Here is a 24,961-nt window from a genome sequence, read left to right as displayed (position 1 = left end):
AAGATGACAAATTATTTACTGAGTAACATAATTAAATTTTTCTTGTGTTTAGAGAGAGGACATTAGTCTAAACAGATTTTGATCTGACCTACTAAAGTCCTTGTGATGTTTTTACAGCATAAATTCAGTTTCTTATTCAAACGCCAAATCAGAGAGCTGAAAAGCCATCTATCGAATTCTCTATTTAAGTACCCCAGGTGTTCCATGATGCTCAGAGGTACAGAGGAGAACCATAGCAGAAATAAGTGTAAAATGGCTATAGTTAACCCTGTGTCTTTAAAAACACTGTTCCAGAGTTTCTTGCCAGTTAGAAGTGTATTTTTTTTCTAGTGTGAGAGGGCCTAGTTTTCATAAATACTACAGCATGTATGCTACTGCTGCAACATTTCATAAAGCACTGGTAACTCCAATTATTGACTGAAATGTGACCACTTTGCCTGAAGTATATGGTGTATTTAAGCTTCTATTACAAAGCAGGATTTATTTTGCTTTAGACAGGTAGTGACTACCAATTTAAAATAAGTAGATGTTAATTAATATGTGAATACAACAGATATTATATTTGATAATGTGGATACAGACCTACATTATTAATGAAAAGATCCATCATAATGAATATATTACTGTCTATGCTGAATTATGTTTGTAGTCTTATGGGAGGGTACATGACATCCATTGTAAAACCTAATGGATATCATTATGGTCAATGTTAAAACAATGAATACCGAATAAGTGAGTAATAGGAGGGACACTAAATCTAAATTTTATCCATTAGCCGTGTTGGTAAACATGTAATCAGTATCACAGATATATGTACACATCTTAGTTGACTGCATGTGCTTTGGGCAATTTGGGATCATCAGGAAAATTTGAACTTTGCAGGAAAAAGTTTTTAACCGTTGCACTAGAAGTACATACATATGTTTTATGTAAAATATTCAAAGAAAGTAGTCTGAATGTGTCCCCAAAGGCCTTAAATCTTTCCTCTTTTCTTTTGTATACAAAGCAACTTAAACAGAAATTCCAGCAATATGACCAATAAAGCAGACATTTTGTAATTTATTATCCTGACTCTGTGAACTGAATGAAAGCATGAATAGCAAGTGACTTGAGCTGCCCTAATAAGTACATCTCCCTGGGACAGCATTTAGCATCCCATTAAGAGCAAAGATAAAAGCACCCCATAAGGTATCTGCAACTACAAGTACATAGTATCTTCAGTGAGCTCCTCAGGATTCCCAAGGTTCTTAGAGCTGCCCATAATAATTTGTCATTGTAAAATCTATGAGGGCTACCAATAGGTTCTTGCAATTAATTAATTAACTAGCTTTATTTATTTATTCCATGTTAGTAGTAGTGCCAACTCACCACAGGGACATTCTGATTGCTAGAAATTGCAGAGGTAATTATGTTGTTAACAACTGGTCGAAAAATACCATCTTCTTGTTTTTAGGGAGGAGAAAAGGAAAAAGTAGTGTTCATGAGGGGTTTGTATCTAGGAAGAATGTGGAAGCATGCTTGCATGTGGCCTAATTCACATTCTGGATGGCTAGGAAGGAAATGGAGTATAATTTTGCTGGAGAAATATGTGCTGCTTTTATGGAGGATTTTTTTGTATTTTGAAATAACTAAGGCAAAATGAAGTTTTCCCATTTGGTCTCAATCTGTGTTTGGTATACTAACATATGCTAGCTATTCTATTACAGATCTTTGATCTTGAATATATATTAGGTGTTCTGTTTAGTAACTCTATGTAGTGGCTCTGAGGAAGATCCTTCATCTGCAATGCTGAGAGAAATGGGAGCACAACGTGTAATAAAGCTGTAAACTGCAAACAAGATCCACACTGCAGATCTGAGGAGTGGAATTTGTCCTGAGAGGGAGATCATAGATTCAGGTTTAGAACTACTCATGTCACATAGTTTTATGTGGCTTTTCAGAAAAACAAAGGAGAGATGTGATATAGTAGAAATTACTGCTAGAGCACTATGACTAGAAATAAAGTCCTTACAAAAATATTCAAAGGGAATTGTGGAGTTCGAGCACTTTGTGTTATGACTTTGGGAAGCAAGTAAGTGAATAGTTGTGCAAAAGGACATGACACGGGCACCAGCAAGTTAATCACTCCAGAGTTCCTCTTTCTTCCCAAAAGTGAGCTGCATTAGAAGATTAGAGTTATAAAAACAATCTGACCTGAGAGATTCTTGTGCCGTAGGGACTGAGGATTAGGTACAGCTCAAACAGTCAATTCACTTAATAACTTCTCATGTCTGAAGTTACATTATCCACTTTTCTATCTTTTATAGAATCCAGCTAAGCTAGATCAATATCCTGAGGAAATGTGGCTTTCTATTTTAGGATATTTTCCTACTTGGCAGGATATTATCTTCATACAACATGTGTACAATATGGTACTAATTTATGTCTGTATGTTAGACTGGGAAAAGTTGCCTTCTGCAGTGTATTAAGACTTACAACTATTACTTTAGACATTTTTAAGTACTTTTAAAATATCACACAGTTCCTCATTTTTCTGTAAAATGATACTGTATTGAGGAGGTAGGTAAGAAAAAACAGTCTGGAATTGAATGAATGCACAGAATGAAGGCCTAATAATTTAATTATAAGCATCATCATTATCTTCTCATCCAGTAGGTTGAAACTGGGGTAATAAAATGGTGCTTGGGCCAAAATTCAGCACACAAACTTCTCTAACCATAAAATGGCTCCTGAATGGAATGAGTTTTAAATACACAGATTAACAAAAGTGAAAACAAAAGTTTACAAAATAGTGTTTGAGCTACAGTCAGAAGTATTTTTCACATGTGTACTTTGAGCTCACATCTGTATTAATAAACTAAGAATTGCCCAGTTTTGAGGCCACTGGTATGGGCATACTGTTGAAACACTATGCTGTTGAATTACTAGCAGCTATTTAAAGAAGTAACATTATAGTGCAACTAAAAATATACTGCATTACTCTGTGCTAGTATTTTGATCTTCTCCAGAATTAAGCTGAACTACACACACATAGTTCAGTGTAGAAAAACTTCAAACCACATCAATTGTTTGGCAAGACGCAAATCACTAGAGAAAAGAGTTCTAAGCAGTTTAAACACATGCTTTACTGGCTCACTGTGCAGCTTATCAAATGAACTTCCTAAAGAGGAAATACAGAAACCTTGCCAAATAATTATTTCTATTCTAGTGTGTTAAGTTCACAAGCCAGTCTTGATGGCTCTTTATGTAATTGGAGGAGAGAGACAAGTTCTCCCAAAAGGCAGTTCATAGCACTAACTTATACCCTACATGAATTTAGGGATATTCTCCCCTTCTTCACTGACAGTGGAGGGAAGCTAGGAATATAATCTCTAAAACTGTATGAGGCATCTAATGGCATCTAACTGGGGACAACGTTTCTGCAGTTCCCACTTTAGCTTGAAAGTATTGTGTTTTGAAAATTATTTTTAAAAGCTAATGAAAGGTAGATGAAAGGGATCAAAGCCCTGTCTCATTCGTGAAGAGTACCTTAGTTTGTAATTCCTGTTGGAAATTTCTTTGACAGTGGATACTTTATCTATAAAGTAAGCTTAATTATACCAAGTCTCATTGTTCCATTGGTATTTGATTTACAATAGAAACCTGTACAGGTAAGTCAGATGTCTTGTGTAATAACAGCCTGATCTTCCAATCAGGTGAGGCATTTCACAGAAATAGTCACTTGTCATGTTTCTTAATTTACACATGAAACTAAGATACAGCATCCTGTGTGTAACACAACTATAAGGAGACTACAATGATTATAATTTTAAATAATGATTTGCATTACATAAATATTTAGATGTACATTACTGAAATGCTTATGTGTGCAGATTATAAACCATCATCTTTCTAAACTATAAGCTTTAAAGCAAATCACAAAATGTATATACATTGCTAGAATCATCTCATGATTGCAAAGGTCACTTCATGCGTATTGTCCCAGAGGCAAATATAATTAATACTTGTATGGAAAAAATACTATTAACAAATATTTATATATTTTAACATTTTGCTAAAAAGCTAAAGTAATAGAAACCAGTGAACACCACATGAGCAGTCAGCAACAGCACATCACTGGTCATTTGTTTGTAGATTCTCAGTGGTCCAAAGCAGTATTTATTAAATAATTGCCCTAGCTATACTGCTGTCAGCAGGGTGGTATAAGTGTTCTGAGCTAACTTTAAATGGTCTAGGGTTAGGTATTAATAACTGAACTCCCAGTCTCTGTAGTCTAGACTGCTTCCAGTCATTAAGTTAATTCAAGCATGTCTGTATGCAATAACCCATTAATTTTTGTACAGGTTTGCATCAAACTGATGTCATGCATCAATAAAAACATTCTGACTAGAGGAATTTATATAATAGACAAAAGTAGTGTAGAAAGTCTATAGAGAGATAAATAGGGAGATGACTCAAAAGAGTAGGTGAATTGAGAAGTAGTTTTAATTGCATGGAGACAAATGAGAAGAACTCTGAGTAGAAACAAGGTCATCCTGCGACTAGATAGATTTCCAGGAAAACCTACTCACTTAACTTCTGTGGGAATGAATTTAATTTAAATGTGCTGAAAGCTGCACAAATATTTGTGCCACTCAAGAGACTGTGAATGTAACAGCCGTTCATGTCCTTATGGATAGTCACTGCTTTCATACCCTGCTTTGAACTTTAGCAGAAAATCTACAATGTCCTGGGGGCCTGCCCTTACCAGACAGAAAATCCTGTTTTCTTAGAAAACAGCAAATAATAATGAACCCTGGAGACACCTGTGGTTTATGGTAAGTAGCCAATCTAACAGTCAGTTGTAGATCCATTTAAATTATCTAGCTCAAATATATGTTCCATACTTTTATATTCTCACAGTCTCTTCATCCCTGGAGCAGTGAGATTTTTAATCTGAAAAAGGACATTCGTAATTTGCACTGCAAATAATTCATGTGCACTCAAATTAGGCAGCATTAATTTTAAGGGTGAGAAGCTATAACCATGAAAGAAGACCAGAGATTCGATCAATGTGGGAGTCGTTTTCAAGTGTGACTGAGTGAATAATCCATCTTTCATTTGGCCATGCAATAAAAAAGTTGGAGCACAGGGTGGGGGAATTTGTTTGGATCAACTCATGATAAAAAAAAAAATAAATTTCACCTAGCTAGAATGAAAAACTGAAGTTTTTGTTTTTGTTTTTTTTTTCTCCCAGCTAAAATGAGAAACTGAAGGATTTCATGTCAGGTCAAAGATTTCTTTTGAGTTCGAGCATTTTTTTGAGAGTTTGCAGGCATTTATTAAAATGAAAAGAATTAACAACACAGCTGTGGAAGGCTGGTAAATTCTGTTTTGTGATTTTAGCCTCTGAAATGGTTATGTCAGACAAACTTCCTCAGATTTTCTCAGTGCTTTCAGGACAAACAAAATAGCATTTTAAAAGTGAAATTACTTCATTATTAAAATGTAGCAAAACTCAGATTGACTTAACTCTTACTCCAAGTAATTTCATAATATTGATGTTATATTTCCTGTGTTCCTTCTCCTTCCTTTTTTTGAAGAATAATGCAGACAAAAGGAATTTTTTTTTTTTTCAAATCTCCTTTAATCACTTAACGATACTGGCACCTTTTTCTTTTTTCTTTTGCTTTCCCACAAAAACAAGATAGAAGTTCTTTGCTATTGCAGAGGACGCTAAAGTCTTCAAAAGCAGTGTGGTCAGAATGGTGTATTAAAACACTCTTCCTTGGCCTTACGTACTAGCAGTCTGCATCTTTCTTTCCAGACAAGGCTAAGCCCCATTAAATACACATCTCCCTTAAAAGAAATGTTCATCTAAAGTTTTGTTTGGATGTAGGGATTGGACTAAATGATATTCAGAGTTCCCTTCCAGCCTTAACCATTTTATAGTTCTGTTGTTCTAGGATAAGGTAGAGACCCACAAGCTGTTAAGTACTAATAATTACTTTGAAATTAGAATTATTAAAATTAAAATGATAGAGATGAAACATTTTTACAACTTATTGTGTATCACAGAGATATGGTTGACTATTTGGAAATAACTGCATTGTAAATTGTGTTCTGCTGTTGGTTTTTAATCTCAGACATTCCTGTTACTCTCTGGTGAAGTACAGTACCACAACCTATTCCACAGATTAAGAATCATACTAGAAATGCTGAATGCCAATAAATCTTAACAGTGCCTGAGTTCATAGTAGTTAAATGAGAGTAGAGAGATCCACAGAGATTAAAAAACAATGAGAAACAGTCTATGTCACACCTTGCATATGGACTTTGGTGAAAACTAATTTTTCTTCAGAGTTGAGTGGGTAAGACACTAGAAGTTAAGTGTTCTTTTAGTTGCAGTACCTTAAACTTAGTGTTGATTTTAATCAATTCAGTGAGTAGGTAAATAAACTGAGATTGATCTAACTGGTTAGGTGCAAAGCTATGTGTTAATATGGGTAAACTGTTTTAAATACTTGAATTTGCTGCAAGCTAAAGTCTTTGCAGAGCCTGAGTCTGATTGTGCCATGTTCAGTTTTGCACAGAGAGCAAACTCTTGTATTGAAAATTGTTGAAGAACTTATGATTTGCTCTTAACCCCATTGAAGGATTGGTTCTCCAGAATACTTGCCTATTTGTTTGAGTCTTCATTTCTAATTAATATGTTTTGATGCAGTATGTTTTGGCCTTTTCTAATAATATTTTTTTGTGGAACATCCATGAAGTGCTAGGCAACATTAGACAACATAGTTTCAATTTAGATTATTGAAATTCAGCACCCTGTATTGACTTCAGCGAGAACTTAGATTTCTTGGATTTTATTCTTTACCTTCAGGTATTCCTTGGACACTTCTTATAATGGCCAAGTGTTTTCCACAGGCTGTAACGAAGAACATCATTAAGGCATTTTCTTCTGTTTCTATGAGACATATATTGATGTTTGCAAACTTTAAATGATAATCTTAAATCAACTGTTCAGGAATGAAAAATAGATGGTATGGCAGGTTAACCGTGGCTAAGGGCCAAACTCCCACCCAGCAACTCTCTCACTCCCCTTTTCATCAGGACAGGGCAAGAAAACAGGATAAGAAAGCACACTGGTTGGATTGCTTACCAATTACTGTTGTGGGCAAAGCAGACTCAACTTGGAGAAAATTTATTTATTACCAATGCAAATATATTTGGATAGTGAGAAACAAAGACAAACATTTAAAAAAAAAAAATACTTTTTTACTCTGGCCTTTCCTAGACTCAGTTTCACTCTTTCACTCCTGATTCCTCTATCCCTACCTGAGTGCTGCAGGGGAGGTTAAGGGGCATGATCAGGATGTAACAGTTATTCTCTGCCACCCCTTCCATCTCACACTTTTACCCCTGCTCTGGCATGGACTGCAGTCATAGAATCATAGAATGTTTTAGGCTGGAAGGGACCTCTAGAGGCCATCTGGTCCAACCTCCCTACACAAGCAGGGACATCTCTACCTAGGTCAGGTCGCCTGGGGCCCTGTCAAACCTGACCTTGAATGACTCCAGGGTTGGGGCCTCTATTGCCTCTCTGGGCAGCCCATTCCAATGATCTTTCACTCTTATATTAAATTTTTTTTTCTTTCTAATATCGAGTCTAAATCTATCCTTTCCTAGTTTAAAACCATTACTCTCTGTCCTATCATTACAAACCCTTTTGAATAGAACTTCCCTCACTTTCATCTAGGCCCCTTCAGGTACTGGAAGGTTGCTATAAGGTCCCCTGGAGCCTTCTCTTCTCCAGGCTGAACAGCCCAAACTCCCTCAGCCTGTCTTCATAAGTCCTATAAGAAAAACCCACTCCAGTGTAGGCTCTTCATGGGCTGCAGTTCCTGTCTGGAAAATGTACTGCAGCATGGGCTCTCACAGTCTGCAGAGATTTGTGCTGTGCCATGGAGCACCTCCACCTCCTTTCCTGAGTATTATGTCTTCGGTGCATACCAGTAAAATGCTTTCTTATTACTGTATTTTGTTAAATTCTTAGTGCAGAAATGTAATAGGTTTTGTGCATCCTCATGGTTCCATGACTTGCCACCAAATGCCTGGCAGGAATAATTTGGATGTGAAAGGTGTTACAGGATATCAATGTTAGTCATCCAGTAACCTAGTATTTTGATGATTTTCAGCATAATAATCCTAAAATAACTGATATTGCACTTAATGCTACTTATCCTGAATCATATTTAAAGGGAAGAGTAAACAGGAAATAGTTTGACCTTCAGCTGAAACACATTTTAAATTCTTTATAGAAAGATGTGAAAAGTAGGCATAACTGAGGCTTATGTTGATTAAGGTTGCAGTCCAAGTAAACTAAAAGTTTTATGAAGATCACTTACAGGTGGCTGAAATGCTGGTGGAATTAGTGGATCTCAAATTTTTATTACAAACTAAATGCATGATTGAAAAGAGAACTTTTTACCATTTACAATTTTTACTGGTTAATTGAAGACAGAATTGGACCAACCCTACACACACCTGACACTGGAATTCCACATGCATTATGCAGGACTGAGAAAATTCACAATCTTCCCAAATATTCATAAATTTATATTTTTTTCCTATTAATAACTTTATTATTATATGCATATTTCATATATAATTAGGTGCACAGAGTTTTATTTGCAAAGTTTATTTCAAGACCATGACAGTGACAAAGACAATGCAACAGACAGATGTGTGAGTGCAGATTGTCCACTCGTCCACTCATTCACTCCGCAGAGATTGTTAGCATAATTTTAACTCTTCAGAAGTGAGATGTCAGACCCTTGTTAGCACTTGGTGCTACAGGAAAAGACAGATCCCCCATTTGCAGAAATTTTCAGAAATCAATTGTGTTCATGGAGCTACAGCAGTTTCAATCAGCAGGCAGTCAGTTCTGAAACATCTATGAGAAAGTAAGAGCAGCTGCAGTTAGTCAGAGGAAAAGTCTGTCTAGCCTGGGATGTGGTCTCCAACGGTGACCAATACTGCATGTGTATGGAGTGGTATGAGCAAGCACACACCAATGCTGTCCTGCACACCAACCTTCTATAGAGCAAGTTGCACATATTTCCTAAGCTAGAGAATAGCTCTGTTACAGTCTGAGGTAGGAGAATGAAATGCTGAATGGATTGGAAAATACGTAGCATTAGATAAAAAGTTATTTACTTAAATACTTAAACTGTAATTGATAGTTAATGCAAGAAATTATGAAATAATAACAAATGGGCGAGTACAACTAGAGGGAGGGTGGGAAGAGACAGATGAAGAAACAGAATTAATACATTAATCATGGAGGTCATGCCAGTGGAAGACTGACAGTGTTGAATCTGATATCTGGCCATTGTGATTTTAAAAACTATATGTCTAGGAAATTTTACAATGGGGAGAAGAATTTGTCCTATAACCAAGTGCAGAGGGTCTGGAAAAGGCTGCTGAGTCAAAACAATGATTTGCAACCTGTGGATAAATTCTATGGCAAAAAAAAATTACAACACTCCCTGATTATGTGTGCTTAACTTAATACATTAATATTATTTTAGGATATTTAATGAATATTAGATTAGCATTTATAGAAGAGTTTATGGTGTATTCTTACTGTTTCTGGAAACTTGTATAACTGTGTAGGTCACAGTCCTCATCTAATACATATTTGAAACAGCACTAAGTTAAGCTCAGCATTTTTAATCATTTTTTCTCCTAATGCTATTGTGAAGTAATAGCTTTTTTATCCACATTTTATCTTGCAGCTATAAAGTTAATCGTTGCTTCAGACTACATCATTTGCATTAAATCTAAGGCAGCATGAAACCCTGCTAAATATTAAAGAGTCTGAGATTGAAGCAGAAGACTTACATTGTTAGTCAAAACTTGCTTTATTAGGACCTAGCAGCCTGGATTATATTAGAACTAGGCAGAAAATATACATTGCTAGCAGAAACAAAAAAGGGAAGAACATATTCAATTAAAGGAAACTTATGTAGGTATATAAATCACAGTAGTCACACTCAGAAGACCTTGTATTTATATATTACATATGAGCTACATACAAGGATGTTGATTCTTTGTGAGGTTTATAGCTGTCTTATTCACCAATAATTCAAAAGATTTTGAAGGGAAGTTAAGAGGTGATATCCTGACTAAAATATAAAATGAAATTGAGGTTTTAAAACTTGTCTGTTTAAATTCAGGATAAGTTTAAAAAAAGCTATTGAAACAGAGTGAGTAATAATGAATAATAAAAATTCCTAGATGTTATTAGATTCAAGATTCATATGCTCTAATTTAGTGTTAAAGATCCTGGAGTATGTGATGAAATGCTATACTGAGACAACTCTTTGAGGTTGCATAATTACAGTTATTCTTCAAAAGCTGTTTATAACACCAAAGCTCAGAATGATTGCATCATTCTTCTTCTCTTCTCTGATACACATAGATACTGTTTTTCTCTAATCTCTAGATATATAATAAGGAAATATGAATCCATCTGTTGCTCTATATGTATAAATATTATAAAATAATAAATACTATATGTATAAATAATATAGGTAATACTTCATTATTTTGGTATTATAGCCATTACACTTTAAATATGTTTACCTTGATATTAGAGTAAGGAGTGCTTTCTTATTTAGAAAATTAACATACGAATGTTTTCACTAGTGTGAAGTGAGATGAGAGATTCTGAAGCACATGGTTTTAGGGTCTGTGTATCTTCACCATGAAGGGTATCTCAAACAGAGGTATGCTCACTGTACACATAAACCCACATACTTTTGCCTGCATGACCATACACACATTCTTCTTCCCTTCTCTCAAGGTAAGACAGTTGCTATGTCAAACCTTGTTTAATGTTCTACATCTAACCTTTTGTCTCTACAAAAGACAGTGTTGCAGTTCCAACTTTATAAAGGATCTTTGGTCTTTGTTAAACAGAACTCTATTGTCAACTGGAGATATCCTGAAGGAAAGTAAAACTTAAAGAAAAAGAGGAAGAACTGGGTTTATTTAATGACAAACATGCATAAATAAAATTAATAAAAACAGAAGCAGATGTCTTAAAGTACCTAAAAGGCAGCAGCTGTGTGGGGGGAAGGAACAATTTTTTCTTGGTGTCCATGTTTAGTATGTCAAAAAAGAGTGAGCTGAAAGAATGGCAACAAAGCTAAAAGTTACACATTAGGAAAAAATTTCATCATTGGAAGTTAAAAATTCAAATACATGGGGGAAGTTATTGCATATTCATCATGGGTGTGTTTGGGGATGTTCCAGTGGTACATGTGCTTCTAGTATTAACATAATCCATAGAAACTCGTTTGTCTTTCAGCGTCATATCCAATTGTTTTTCTGGTACTGACAGACCGACTTGTAACCAACTTATACTGCTATACACTTACTGAAAAAGGAATTGTTGATCAAGATCTGATACACCAACTCAGCATCAGTTTTGCTATTAATTTCCCATGTGAAATGAACTGCAGGATCCTTACTACTTTCAAAATACTATTATGATAAAAAAGGAATACACCGTACATGTTGAGCTGAGAATTTGTTAGTCCATTTAGTGCTTTAATAGTCTAAAGGTCTAAATAATCTAATTAATACAGAAAAGAATAAATAATACAGTTAAAATTGCTATATGAGAAAGCTTTCTCATATTTACCCTTTTTCTCTGCTCTCATCCTTCCAAACAAGGTCCCGAAGGGGTCTGAAGAAGAACTGGACTTAAGTCTTCCTCAACATAAATGAGGAAATGATCCATCATTTTGGTTTTTAGGTGAACATCAGCCATGGGTATATTTGGCTTCATAAGCTCCCAGCTGTGCAAGGCATTTGGAATCTTTCATTGTTCAAAAGCAAAACCTCTCTTGTTGATGAAGTCTGTACTGGGTTTATGTGATAATGATTTGGTAGCAGGGGGCTGCAGGAATGGCCTCTGTGAGAAGACATAGGAGCTCCCCTGTGTGAGACATAATTGATCTCGGACAGTTCTAAAACAGACCTTTCACTGAGCCCATCAGGAAAGAATGAAGTTTGAAATATATCGTTTCAAGAAGGCATTGTCCAAGAAGGAAGTTGCCAATCATTAAAGGTGAGAAGTATCCACACCTATAGTAACAGCAACGAGATATAACATGCCCAGCGCCCACGTACTGTAAGGCAAGGAATTTATTTATAAAAAGTGTCCATAAAATTGAAAAGTATTGGCATTCACAGAGAAAGCAGATTGGAAGGATCTCTTTTAGGTAGTAAGGTCAAGTATATCTTGTGTAAAGGAAGAAAAGATACAGTGTTGAGTTAGATGACAGATGTGGATGTGCAGAAGATAATTTTTCACTAACAATTTTTTCTCATTGTTTGTTTTTCATTGCTGGATGTGAGTACTTACTCTATATTCATCCTGTACGTTTAATATGATAGCATTGGAAACAATTTTAGATAACTAGACTTTGTGTATTTATTCTCCTCTAAGACGGTGAGGGTTGTATTACATTTTAGGTGCCTCTGATATTTTCAGCTTAAAATAAGGTGTATATAGGACAAGACATTTACATAGTTTTCATGCTCAATTTTTTGTGCAGTATATTATGTATCCAGAGGTATTTCTTTGAAATATGTAACTCACTTAAATCTACATAACATTTTCTGTAAAAAAATTTATAAAATATCCACATGATTAAGTGTATGAAGTCAACAGGCCTGAGGACATTTAATCTCAGTAGGACTTTTTCCTACCTGTGTGAATTCAAATTCATGTTATATTAATCACACCCTCCAAGTTAACATACCTCATGGAACTACAGTGTTTTTTTGGTGATGAATCCTGCAAATGGGACTCGGTATATGACTTTCATAGAGCTTATGCCACTGTAAGATTACTGCTGATCCTTTCAGCACATTTAACCCTTGAGCAGTATACATGTATATCCCTTTTCCTGGACAGTTATTAATTCATCCAAAACAAATTTTCTCCATCATTCTGCCTTTAGAGCAGAGGTAACTCATGAATATAAAAGTCCTTTTCTTCCAATAAAAGATACAGATTATAAATTAAGATTGGTAGAGAAGATACTGCTTCAAATTTGTAAATGAAAAGCACTGCACCTGTAGGAACAAATGGTAAGCAGCAACCTGTATGGTCTTGATGTAAAATAGTGTAATTTTTCTAATCAGCATAATTTATGGAGGACAGATACTAGTTTTGTCTTTCTTTTAAGGAAGTAAAAAAATAAACTAATGTTAAAAATAACACACATAAATGCACAAAAGTCATAGAGGTATATTATCCTCACAATGACTGAAGGATTATTTTATTCTTTTTTTGTCAGCTCCCATTAAGGCAAACTGAGGCTGAAAGAATAAATTCTGTTATGGAGGTCTTATAAAGCTGTGCCATTTCTCCTTTCTCACACTTGGGCATCCATTCATTTGTCTTCCGTCTTTCTTTTTGCTCTCCAATCTCTTTAGCTTGATTGCTCACCTTCCCTTGAGCTTTCTAAGGAGAAATATAGGGGGTTTTATAGAAAACTATATCTAAGAAAGATAAAGAATTCGAACTTAAAAAAAAAAAAAAAAAAAAAAAAACCAACAAAGAAACCTCAAACCAAAACAAAAACCACCTGCAAAGCTTTTCAGAGATGACCTTTTCTTTAAGATTATTTTGAAACAAACTTTGTTTTTCCTGCCTTTTAAACAGCACAGTTTTGTAGTTTTCAAAGATGAGCGTGTATCAAGATTTGTTTTCACTGTGTGTGCGTGCATATACATAAATATGGGAGCTGTGCATCTGTCTTTGCACATGCAGTGCTCCTATAGATGAGTGCATTGCCTCAGGTGAGAATCGTCTGTGGATTACCAAGATGGTGAAACAAGTGCAGAATTACTTTCTTGGGTACAATAAAGAATGGAATGACACATTTTGTTTACACTGTTGTTTGGTTTTGTTTTTTTCTTTTTTTTTCTTCTTTTTTTTTTAAATTCAGTCTTAAAGCATATTTATTAATTAAATGCTGTCTATACTGTTCTCAAAAATCTTGATTCCTGGAGAAAAAAAAAAAAATTAAAATTCAGGTTTTGTGTAATACATCCATATATTTAGTTACTATTAACTAGGATGAATTTCAACTAACATCAAACGTGTTTCTTTCTCTAAAGAAAACATAGGTATTTTTTGAAACTGTTAGCTTGTCATGAATAAGGTTAATGGAATAAAGGCTGCAAAACTAACAAGCCAGAAAAGTGGCCACAGGTTTAATAATAAAAAAGCATCGACTCCAGTGACAAAGTCATTCAAAACATGGTTTATGCTGACAGAAAATAGAAAGATCACAGGAAAGATCACGAGTTCTGATTCACTGCTTTGTTTTCCCCTGCTCTGAAAAATGAAATCAAAATGCAAGGAGGATTTTTAAATTTTGTTTATGATTCATGTCAGTGATTTATAGTACACAGAAACGTGTTTATATAGATCTGTATCTTTGTTTAATACTGAAATGTTTATTTTTACTGCTTTTATTTTGATTTGTCATCCTTAAAGGTCTCTATGATATGTGGTAAAATACCAAATAAGAGTGTATTATTGCTGTGCTTATTATATCAAAAGACAAGCCACCCCTGAAGAGCAGAAATTTGGGCTTTGCATATCCTTTCATTTTTGTTACAAAAGTAGGAATTTTCTTCAAAATATTGATGTATTTACGTGCTATTTCATTCAAAATCTCCCTCTTTAAAAATTAAAAACATTGTCAGTTTTTAAAAGCAGTATGTCCTTTCTGTGAGAATCATTTTACACAACAGATACTGCAGTTACACAACTCTTTCATGCTTGAAACTTTGTTGTTTCAGTTTCCTAAAGGATCCCTAAGTGCTAATTATGTTATACTTTGCTTTGAACTACTTGTGTAACCATCATTGTGGTACAATATTGTCCATAGTAATGTTGTAAAACAGTTAGGAGGTAGGAAAATCACTTTTGGCTGGCTAGAAATTTAAGGGGTTTTTGCTTTAATTATATGTTGGGGCAAAGTTTAGAAAAAGCATTCATGAGCTATTTTGCTTGGTGCTTTAGAAACATGGAAACAAAAGAAAGCCTAAGATGGAGAATACTTAGAGCCTAAATTGGTAAACTGTAGTAAGAAATAGAATGTAACTATTTCATGTTGCTGCTTACACTATTTAGGCTTTTTCAGTAGCAAGTCAATACTTTAGGAAGTATTCATGGATTTTGATTTTCAGATCATCACACAGTGGGCTGCCCTCAACAACATTGGATGCAAATATTGATTACCTCTAAACGCAATAGCAAAGCTGAGGAAAATATTACTAAAAACAGCTTTTAATTTGGACTTCAACAGTTCCTTTTGTTTAATAGTCCTGCCTTTTTGGATTTTTGCTGGGATTATTTTGCCATAGAAACAGGAGCTTTTTTAGTTTTGAAAAATTATGCAAATTCTTTTTCTTGTTAAAATATTCCTGAAGGAGTACAGCTGGAAATGGGAGGGTAAGGGCCAGTTCTTGTGTCTTAATGGAATTGAGCACTGACATAAATGTTCTGGTTAGTATTTCATGCTAATATTACAGGAAGGCATTTATTGATATGTCTACTTATTTATGGTTTCTCCCTTCGGAACCAAAGACCATGGAACTGTGAGATTAGTAGTTAATATAGTAAAAGTAAGAATTTCATTTGTCACCTTCATTTATGAGGTTGTGGACAGCTACAAGACCAGCGGTGAAGTTTTTATTTAAAAATCTTTGATGAGGAAATGTTATTTAGAAACATGTCTCAGAGTTGATGCTCAAATAATGAGTTTGATTTCAATATCACTCATAGTCTGAAACATCCTTGCAGTTAAAGAAAAAGTGGTATTTTTATCCAGTCCTACACCCTTTAGCCACTCTGACCTTGCTAAATTGGTGCTTATAAAGATGAGAGCAGCTTTTTAAAAAAACTGGTCAGCAGCTGCTGAGTTTGTATTAGCTGTTTTTTTCTCCTTTGCAGTAAATGAGTAGAGTAAATGAGTAAATGTAGAGCAAATATCTGCATTCATAAGCACATTTCAGGAAACAGCATCTAATCTTATTGTGCAAATTTTTTAATCAGTCACTGATTCCATTAATTTTTTCAGTGCTAAATTCAGAAAGAGCAACTACTCAGCGTAAGCAGGAGGGGAAGCACAGGGCTCACAGGAGAGCTAGTGTCCTTCTGTTCCCATCTTCCGTAGAAACTGAGATGTATCCCATTTTTCCTTTTAGAGTTCCATGATACCATTGAATGTTTTAATATCATGTATTAAAAACAATGATTTGGCAGATACATTGCAGTAAAAGAATTGTGCAAGATTTTAATTGGTCTACATTGCATGTGACAAACTATTTTAAATATAAAGGGCCTGGAATTAAGCATCAGATTGCCATGCTTAGGATGGTAGGAGTTACCAACAACCTCACAAAAATTATGCCTTGCATCTTTTGGAGCAAGAAGGAAAATGCAGCACGACCAAAAATCAAAAAGCTTTAGATTGCCCAATTTCACTTGTTTTACTGGTATTCTTATAAAAACAAAGGATACTTGCAAGTGATTATTAAGGACCTACTTATGTTTCCATTGTTTTTGAATCTGGACATAATATATTTCTCTGATAGGTTCCAGGGGTATTCTTTCTGGATCAGATGCACTGTGCAGAAAGATTTTGCTATAGCTGAGACTAATACATGTTCTGGAAGGGATCCCATTTGCTCAGATATTGATATATGAAAGAGACATGGTCAACATACATATGAAGCAGAATCTGGCAGAATTTTGGCTCCTGTGTATCAGTTGTGCTTATTCTGTGGCCAGGTGTTATTTGTGTCTTAATCAGAAGACTTTCACTGTGCAGAGAAAAAAAAATTCAAGACAAAGATTTGATGGTTCTTTTCATTGCTGGCAAACTTTAAAATGTTCAGATTTCTTGTGAATGTGTTGTTCATTATCCTATGTATCAAGGAAGAAGGTCTTATACAATGAGTTTTTAAGGATTTTGACTCAAAAAAGGGTTTTCCATAAAGGTTGTTTGAGGTAGAGCAAATAAATATTTTCTCACTGGTATTCTTTATAGCTTGCTCTTTAATTTCTTAGCATATAGCTTAGACACTGGAGAATGTTCTGTAATCAAATGGGTGTCTACTTGGAGTAAAACTCCTTTATCTTTGACTCAACTCTGCCTTTACGTAGGATCAGCAAAGGACATACTAGAAATTAAAGAGGCTGTATCATAACTTTCTCAGTAAGATTCCAGAAAAGAATGACTTAGAAATCTTCTTGGTTATCAGAATGGTCTGTTTCAAGAAACTGAAGGTGACAGTGAATGGTTTGAAATGCTTAGTTTCCCTTTTGAGTGGTTCAGTCTTATAGGAAAAAAAAATGCACAGAAAGCAACTGAAGCAAGTAATGTAGTTGTCAGGCTAGCTTATATGAGCTTATTCTCTCCTGTTAACTTCTCTGGAAGCAGTAATAAGTGAATTTAAGTAGAATGTAAAATCAATTTATGAAATTTGTATAGAGGGATTTTGAGTGTACTTAAGCAGGGAAACTGTAGGATTCTGAACTAGCTGGGCTAGAGCTGGGGAAATCTAGGTGGTACAGAGTTAGAGGAAAAAGCCCATTCTTGCAGGAGGAAAATGTAACTTCCCTATGAAGAAAACTGGCATTTTTCTAAAGCTAGCCAGGACTATACTGTCATTCAAATGGAATATGATTATTCTCTTCCCTGCTTCTTCTGAAATGACTTAGAAGAGCTTTTTTATCCTGTCTAAATTCAAGTCTGTCTAAGCGAGGAGACTATTGAATCTCTGACTGGATCTTGTGTAGAACAAAAACATGCAATCTTTACTGAGAGCTCTTTCTAAATGAATAAAAGTTTGATGTTTTCTTGGTGATAGTCCTATTGGAATTCTAGTCCCTGATTTCCCTCGGTCTACAACCAGCATGAGGACTGGATCAGCAAAACATGATTAAATATAATAAATTTACAGCTGGTACTTTTTGTAAAGAGGATAATAATCCAGATGAGTTCTGGATTAACAGTGGAACATTTCCTGAAACATAAGTAAATTAAGTTTGGAAAAGCATCCCTTTGTCCATTCCCTTCTGCATTGAGTGAGCAGCTAGAAGAACACATATATATTTAACTATCAGTTAAGATGGTCCATCATCCATTCAGTGCCTTGTAAAATCATGACAACTGCATAGGTGTCAATCAGTTATGGACTAAATTGGTTCACCACTGATAAACTGGAAGCAATCTTTTTTTTTTTTTTTTTAAGGATTTCCTTCATATAGTTAGTACAGATGTGGTGGCAGATATCTCTATATTTGCTGAAATCTGTGTCATAAAATAAACATGTACCTAGAGAGTTTGTGAAGGTGAAAGAGTCCAAATAAACTCCAACATTTTTCACAGCTCTATTTCATGGAAATTCAAGAAGTCTAGCAGGGAATGTTAAACTGTATAGAGTATGATTTTGTTACCTTCAAGAAGTCTATCTAGTGCTACATATTGCCACCAGGAATATGACAGAGCCACTGGAAATCTGAGTAAACACCTGTGTCATTTCTCATAATCGTGACAGCAAGTGAAAGAACATTCACAGGTATATCAGGAAACAAGTCGGGGTTTTGTTTGGTTTGAGGATGTCTTCTGGAATAAGGGCTTATTATTGTCTCTCAGAACCTTGAGTTACTATCAGCAGCTTGCTGTATGACTCCTCCTGGGTTTTGTATTCAGAGACATATGTATTAGCTTTCTCAGCTGAAATATTCTGAGGTTTGTAGCCTCTTTTTTTTTCTTTTCTTTTTTTTTTTTCCTTCTGGTAGCTTGGTATAGTCCTAATTGTGTGTCTATGTATACAATAATGTAATAGCCAGCACGGTTGATGTTTCCAAAAGTATGTCACCTTTCTATAGCTGTATTGTAGCTAGGTTGGTCTAATAAAAATATTAACTCTCTCTGTAATGCTTGTTTGTCTAATGCAATCTGTCAGTGACTATATTTCTCCTAGAACCACTAACAGTGAAGAAGGAGAATATTGTCCAACTTCTTGGTATTTGTTGATACCTTTTATTTTGCTCATTTCTAAGGTCTGGTTTTGTATGAGTCCTGATCTAAATCTAGTTTAATGCATTAATATGTTTTTGAAGGTGTCGTGTTCTCTTGGACTAGGCCTGAGAGCAAAGTCTCTCTTAACTAAATCCATTCTGTTACAGATTTTACTACTAAACCTATGTGCAACGTGCATGTGTTTTATTTCAATAATACACTTACTGTGTAATACTTTATTCATTTCTGAAATTTTTTTCATGTTTTCCGAGTTATTTTTTAAATATAAGAACAAAAATAAAGTTATTTGAAAGTCATCCATCAGTGAGGAAACCATAGGCCATCCACTTTCTAGATTTCTTTGACTATGCAAACAACTTCTTTTAGTTGTCTGCATGTAGCCACATACTGCCATATGAGATATCCCAGTATAGTCCACTGGCTTCCACTCAGGAGGGTCATGGTCTTCTAATTCACAAATGGGCAATTATATTTAGATGCTTTAATCACAAACTGAGTCTCTTCCTAGCTGGCAGAAGAGCACTTTGCTGCTTAAAGAGATAAGAGGTTGTAAACAGCACCCTGTTTAGTGGTGGCAGCTCCTGGTCTTCTGAAGTTACATTTGGCAGGCATTGTTCAGAAGAAATGAGGCAGCCTCTAGTGTAGTGGAATAAGCACCAAAATCTTACGGGCAGAGTTACAAAATGCATTGGAGAGGGAAAGTGTGAATCACCAGATGATTCAAGAATAGGATGGGTTATAAAAGCTGTATAACAAAGGGATACTCTCCAATGGTATTAGGAGGAGAGAACCTGACATCCTGCCTCAGAAAGCATTGACAGCAGACTGACTAAGTGGAGGAAGAGAAGGATTTTTAGAATTTAATTTCCATATAAAGCGATGCAAGCTTTCCTCATTTATGGCTTTGCAAATATTTGTAGCAATACTGTTTGTTTTCAGTGCTGTAAATGTTGTGGTTTGCTATCACTTATGTTGATTTAAAAGTGATTTTAGTGTGACAGGCATAACATCAAAGCAAGCTTTACACACAGTAGTACTCAGTGCTTCCACCTGCTCTCCAGCTCTCTTCCTGTTGAGTATAGGCCTTTGTTCACAGGAAAGGAGCCATCCCTCCTGCTTCAGAGGGTTTTGGCTGACCCAGAATGCAACTGTCAGGATGTCATAACCAGTTTTGTCTGCTCTCTGGTTATATCTTTTAATAACGTATAACATAATAGTAGAAGTACAGTTAACTGTGATCATAGAATCATAGAATTGTCAGGGTTGGAAGGGACCTGAAAGATCAACCAAAAAAATTAAATATCTGCCAGAAACTTGGTGGATTAGAATTAGGATAGCTGTGATCCCTTTCTCCTATGTTTGTATTTCGTGGAAAGCCTGAACACAGATTTTGCCTCCTGAGCTGGGAAGAAATATTTGATCTATTAATCTAAAAACAGGTGGGAGAGATAAAGGAAATTCTGTGGAACTTCCTTGACATTTTTAGTCAGTTATTCTTGTCTCAACAATACATGCTTTTGTCACCAGCAAGGCAAACTTTTAAGCTCTGTTTTCTTTGGTGATGAAAATCCTTGAGGCAGAACTCTGAATCTTTGGGTGATATAGAGAACAACATCAAAATGAAAAGATCTTACAGGTGCCCAACTTCTGTACCACCCTTATATTCAAAATTCAGTGAAAAGTATTTTTTTTGCCCTGTACAAGACAATTGTTTGTTCAGTGAATGGATTGACCTCTAAATTCTTCTTCCTGTGAGTCAACATGTAATTTACATATGCAGAGGAAGAAAATTACTTTTATAAACAGTGGCCGAAGGGAGTAGTACTTTCTGGTTTATTTAAATTTGGGGATTTTTCTAATCTGCATTGGTATTATACAGCACACAAGGTAAATATATATCCTGAACTACCAAGTACTCTCTCCAATAAGTGTCGTTTGGGGACCTTGACTTCATTGTGTGATCCTGTTTGTGATAGGCAAATCTTGCCAATTGCAGTCATGAAACAGACTGCTGTGGCTGACAGAGAGACCTCAAGAGACTTCTTTAGTCATGTTCCAGCTCTTAGGCATCATACCTGGAGCATCTCTGACGTGTTTGAACTGCTGTTAAAAATTTAATGAAGGAATTCAATAGCATTTTTTAAGCATCTTGATACTGCTTTGACCATCCTTACAGTCAGAAAGCTTTCTGTATAATCAAGCTTCTTCATGCCTTCCTTGCAGTTGCCACAGGAAAATACAAATGGCCATTTCCAGTCTTTTATGTTTTGGTAAACTGTTTTCCTATTCCCTCTTAGTGTTCTCTTTTCTGGACTCATCAAACTCACCCCTTTCCTCCCTTGTTTGCTGTTGGCTATATTTTAGAAGTCCCTAATACATTCTGGTTGCTTTCTCTAAACGATTATGTGCCTATTCCTTTCTAACAAAGTTTTGGTCAAAGTTTCCATTGTTGACTGCTTTTCTATCTGCATTTATTCTAAATCAGAACCTTTCTTTTAATTTTTTTTTTTTCCTCATATGGCCTATAAATTCCCAGTGCTGGATTTTAATTTACTAAGGTAAAGATTATGTTCTTGAAGTGAAGCTTGTCTTGGTAGTTGGCCTGAAACCACACAACCTTTGTTTTCCCATTATTTTCACTTTCTTGTGGTTAAACTGAACTTGAAAGACAAAGTATAAAATTCTGCAAAATTTACTCTTTTAAAATGTTTATCTAAAGCTGAATGACATTCTGAGTACTACAGGCAGCATTTTGGATATCAAAATTTTCTATATTCCTCTTACAGTTATAAATTAGTGTTTGACCACAGGCAAAACAAAAATGCTATAAGTGGTGTGTCGAAGGAAAAAAAATCTTTTCATATTGTTATGGTCAAGGCTGAATGTAGTTACATTGTCCCTAACAGGATTGGATACTATGATGATAAACATCCAATGCCAGTGTTTGCTGATGTTTTGCTTGACTAGAAGGAGGTGTGAACTATCTTGAGGGTAGAGAGGGCATACAGAGAGATCTAGATAAACTAGACAGCTGGGCAATCACCAACCATATGAAATTTAACAAGAGAAAGTACTTGGGAATTCTTGTACCTGCTTATACATACAAATCAAGGAATGTGAATCTTGAGAGCAGCCCCATGGAAAGAAATCTGTGGGTTTAGGTTGGTGGCAAGATGAATATGAGCCAACAATGTGCCCTGTCAGCCAACTGGGCCAGCCATGTCCTGGGATGCATCTAGCACAGCACAGCTAGCTGGCTGAGGGAGGTGAGTGTCCCATTCTACACTGCACTGGTGCAGCCCCACCTTGAGTACTGTGCATAGTTTTGGGTCCTTCCGTATAAGAAGGGCACCACAAAGTGTGTCCGGAGGAAGGCAACCAAGATAGTGAAAAGTCTTGAGGGCAAGACTTAGAGGGAGCAGCTGAAGACACCTATTAGCTCAGCTTAGAGAAGAGAAGGGTGAATGGTGACCTCATCACAGTCTACAAATTCCTCAAGGGGGGCAGTGGAGGGGGAGGTGCTGATCACCTCTCTCTGATGACCAGCAGTAGGAATGGAAGGAAGCTGCATTAGAGGAAGTTCAGATTGGACATTAGGAAAAGATGGCCTCACTGAAGGGCTGGTCAGTCACTGGAACAGGCTCCTGAGGGAACTGGTCATGGCACCAAGCCTGTCAGAGATTAAAGACCATCTGGACAATGGTCTTTGTCATACAATTTAGTTTTAGGTAGTCCTGTGGGGAGTGGGGAGTTGGACTCAATGTTCCTTAAGAGCACACCTTTCAATGTGAGATATTTGAATGATTCTATGATCCAAGATTTGGGTTATGAATTGGAGTGAATTTTCTGGCTTTAAACTAGCAGTGAGCTGTACAGCCTTAGATGTAGTTTATGGATTTTTATTCCTTTGTAGATAATTCAAAATCAGTTGATTTCTATGCCTTAAATACTTTTGGTTTTTTCTTTTTCTTCCCTTAAATTAGATGCATCATAAAATAATGAAGTTGATGACTTCCACTGCTTTCTGTTACTGTGTGCAAAACCATTTAGTATAATGAACAAGAGATAGCACGTTATGTCCTTGAGAATAAACAGATTATTCTCTTTGTAGAAGACTCATGAGTTTGCTCTGTAGTCAGTAGTACCGACTGGAAAGGGAGAAGGATCCCTATGGTTTTAATAGTGTCTGAGAGGAGGCTCATGTTTCACTGAAGTATGAGGCAGATACATTTAAAAAACCAAAATATAGCTCTTGCAAACTCTGATTTACATATGCTGCTTCCAAACAATTAACAAGCACTGGTTTTGTACTGAACTCCATTATTCAAGTCTGCAGCTTTTGATTTTGATCTTAAAACTGATGTACTTTTTCAGTTTTTTAATGGAAAATCTGGTGTCAGTGTTGTGTTTTTGACAACTAGCAAAAAATATATTGTCATGACACAAGAGCCTGGTTATTGACTTCTCACACTGAAGTCTGAGTCAAACTGAGAGAAAGAGGTGGAGCATTCTTTTAAAGCAATTTTATTTCACTGCATAAGGGAAAATTCTTACTTTTTTTTAGGTTGCATTTATTCTTAAAAAAAACAAAAAAAATCACCGGGCTCTTTTTCTTTTTTGGTAGTTTGCCCAGTCAACAAAACTGAAGTTATTGACTCTTCTGAAGGCTGCTAAGGCTGCTGTGGCAGTGGCACAGCCTAAATGAGGTCTGTATAACTTAAATACACTGAAAACATAATGTCAGTAGTAAGTGGAAATTTGAACAGATTTTTGATCTGTTTCTGACTACTTTGTTAGTCTGTGAGTTTAAGGAATTTGCAGCCTTTGATAGAGATAGAAGAAGAATGGCTAAACATGATTTCTAGATGGTTGAGCAAGAAGAGAGTGGTCCATAGAGGTGTAATCCCCAGGTATCTTCATATGGTTTTGCAACACTTAGAAGTCTATTTCTGGGAAATACTGACACTGGAGAAAACTGCCCCCAAATGGTTGAGATTTGTTTACTTTCATTCGGTTGCATTTTTGCTGTCTTTTTTTTCTGCCCAGGTAGCAGCTGCTGGAGGACATCTGAAGTTTACAGTCTCCTATAACTTCACAGAGGAAGAAGAGGCAGTTCAATTGATGGTTCAATCTGATGTTATCATAGAGGTAAAGTAATTATGTTTTCAGCCACCAAAAAGAAAAATAAAAAAAAAGAAAAATCCCTAGTTCTTCAGATATTCAGCATGAAGCCTGGTGGTTGAGGACACGGAACAGTGGGGTGCATGTATTTTCAGCTAATTTATACTATCAGAAAAGGGATACAATTTAGACAACTAAAATCTTCAGTATCTCAAGGAGTCTGGCAATATTGCAGTAGCTTGCAAAACTATATTCTTCCTCTTCATCGGGAAGAATGAAGAAATAAAATAATTGGTTGTTTGAGGTAACACTTTCACATTCTTTCAGCAGACCTGTTCTTGTGCAGCTCGGCAAATTTCCTTTTGCTTATGCAAAGCCATGACACCAGGTTTTAGCTGAATAATCTAAACTTTCTTTTGCACTGACTTTCAACTTTATCAGGCAAGCCCAGTTCAGGGTTATGAGATGAGAATGTTACTCCTGATGATTATTATTCTTGTAAAATATATTATTCAATAAATCCTGTATCCCAGCTGGCTACAGATACAGCTTTTTTTCCTGAATTTTCTTCATATTTAAATGTTTCTCTCTCATGACTCTATCTAGGGAGGTGGTTTGAGAATCAGCACTCCAAAAGGAGGGATTCGCCTGCAGCCTTCTGAAGAGCACACTGAAGAAATTGTGATGAAACCAGAATCTTTCTCTGTGCA

The 24,961-nt window shown here is 35.7% G+C and overlaps 1 protein-coding gene across 1 annotated transcript in view; it reads left to right on the top strand.

The window, feature by feature from the left end:
• Positions 1-24,961, top strand: part of LOC103780929 (laminin subunit alpha-2-like) — a gene marked incomplete at both ends in the record, with an annotated part of 129,521 nt that overhangs the window by 16,314 nt on the left and 88,246 nt on the right. Inside the window, 2 exon segments of the mRNA XM_008948632.1 lie at positions 24,177-24,278; positions 24,858-24,958. Of these exon segments, the coding sequence (XP_008946880.1) occupies positions 24,177-24,278; positions 24,858-24,958 (203 nt within the window).

This window comes from Merops nubicus, unplaced genomic scaffold (assembly GCF_000691845.1).
Source record: "Merops nubicus isolate BGI_N331 unplaced genomic scaffold, ASM69184v1 scaffold11821, whole genome shotgun sequence".
In the NCBI taxonomy this organism is placed as follows: domain Eukaryota; kingdom Metazoa; phylum Chordata; class Aves; order Coraciiformes; family Meropidae; genus Merops; species Merops nubicus.
This window is presented reverse-complemented; position numbering and strand designations above follow the sequence as displayed.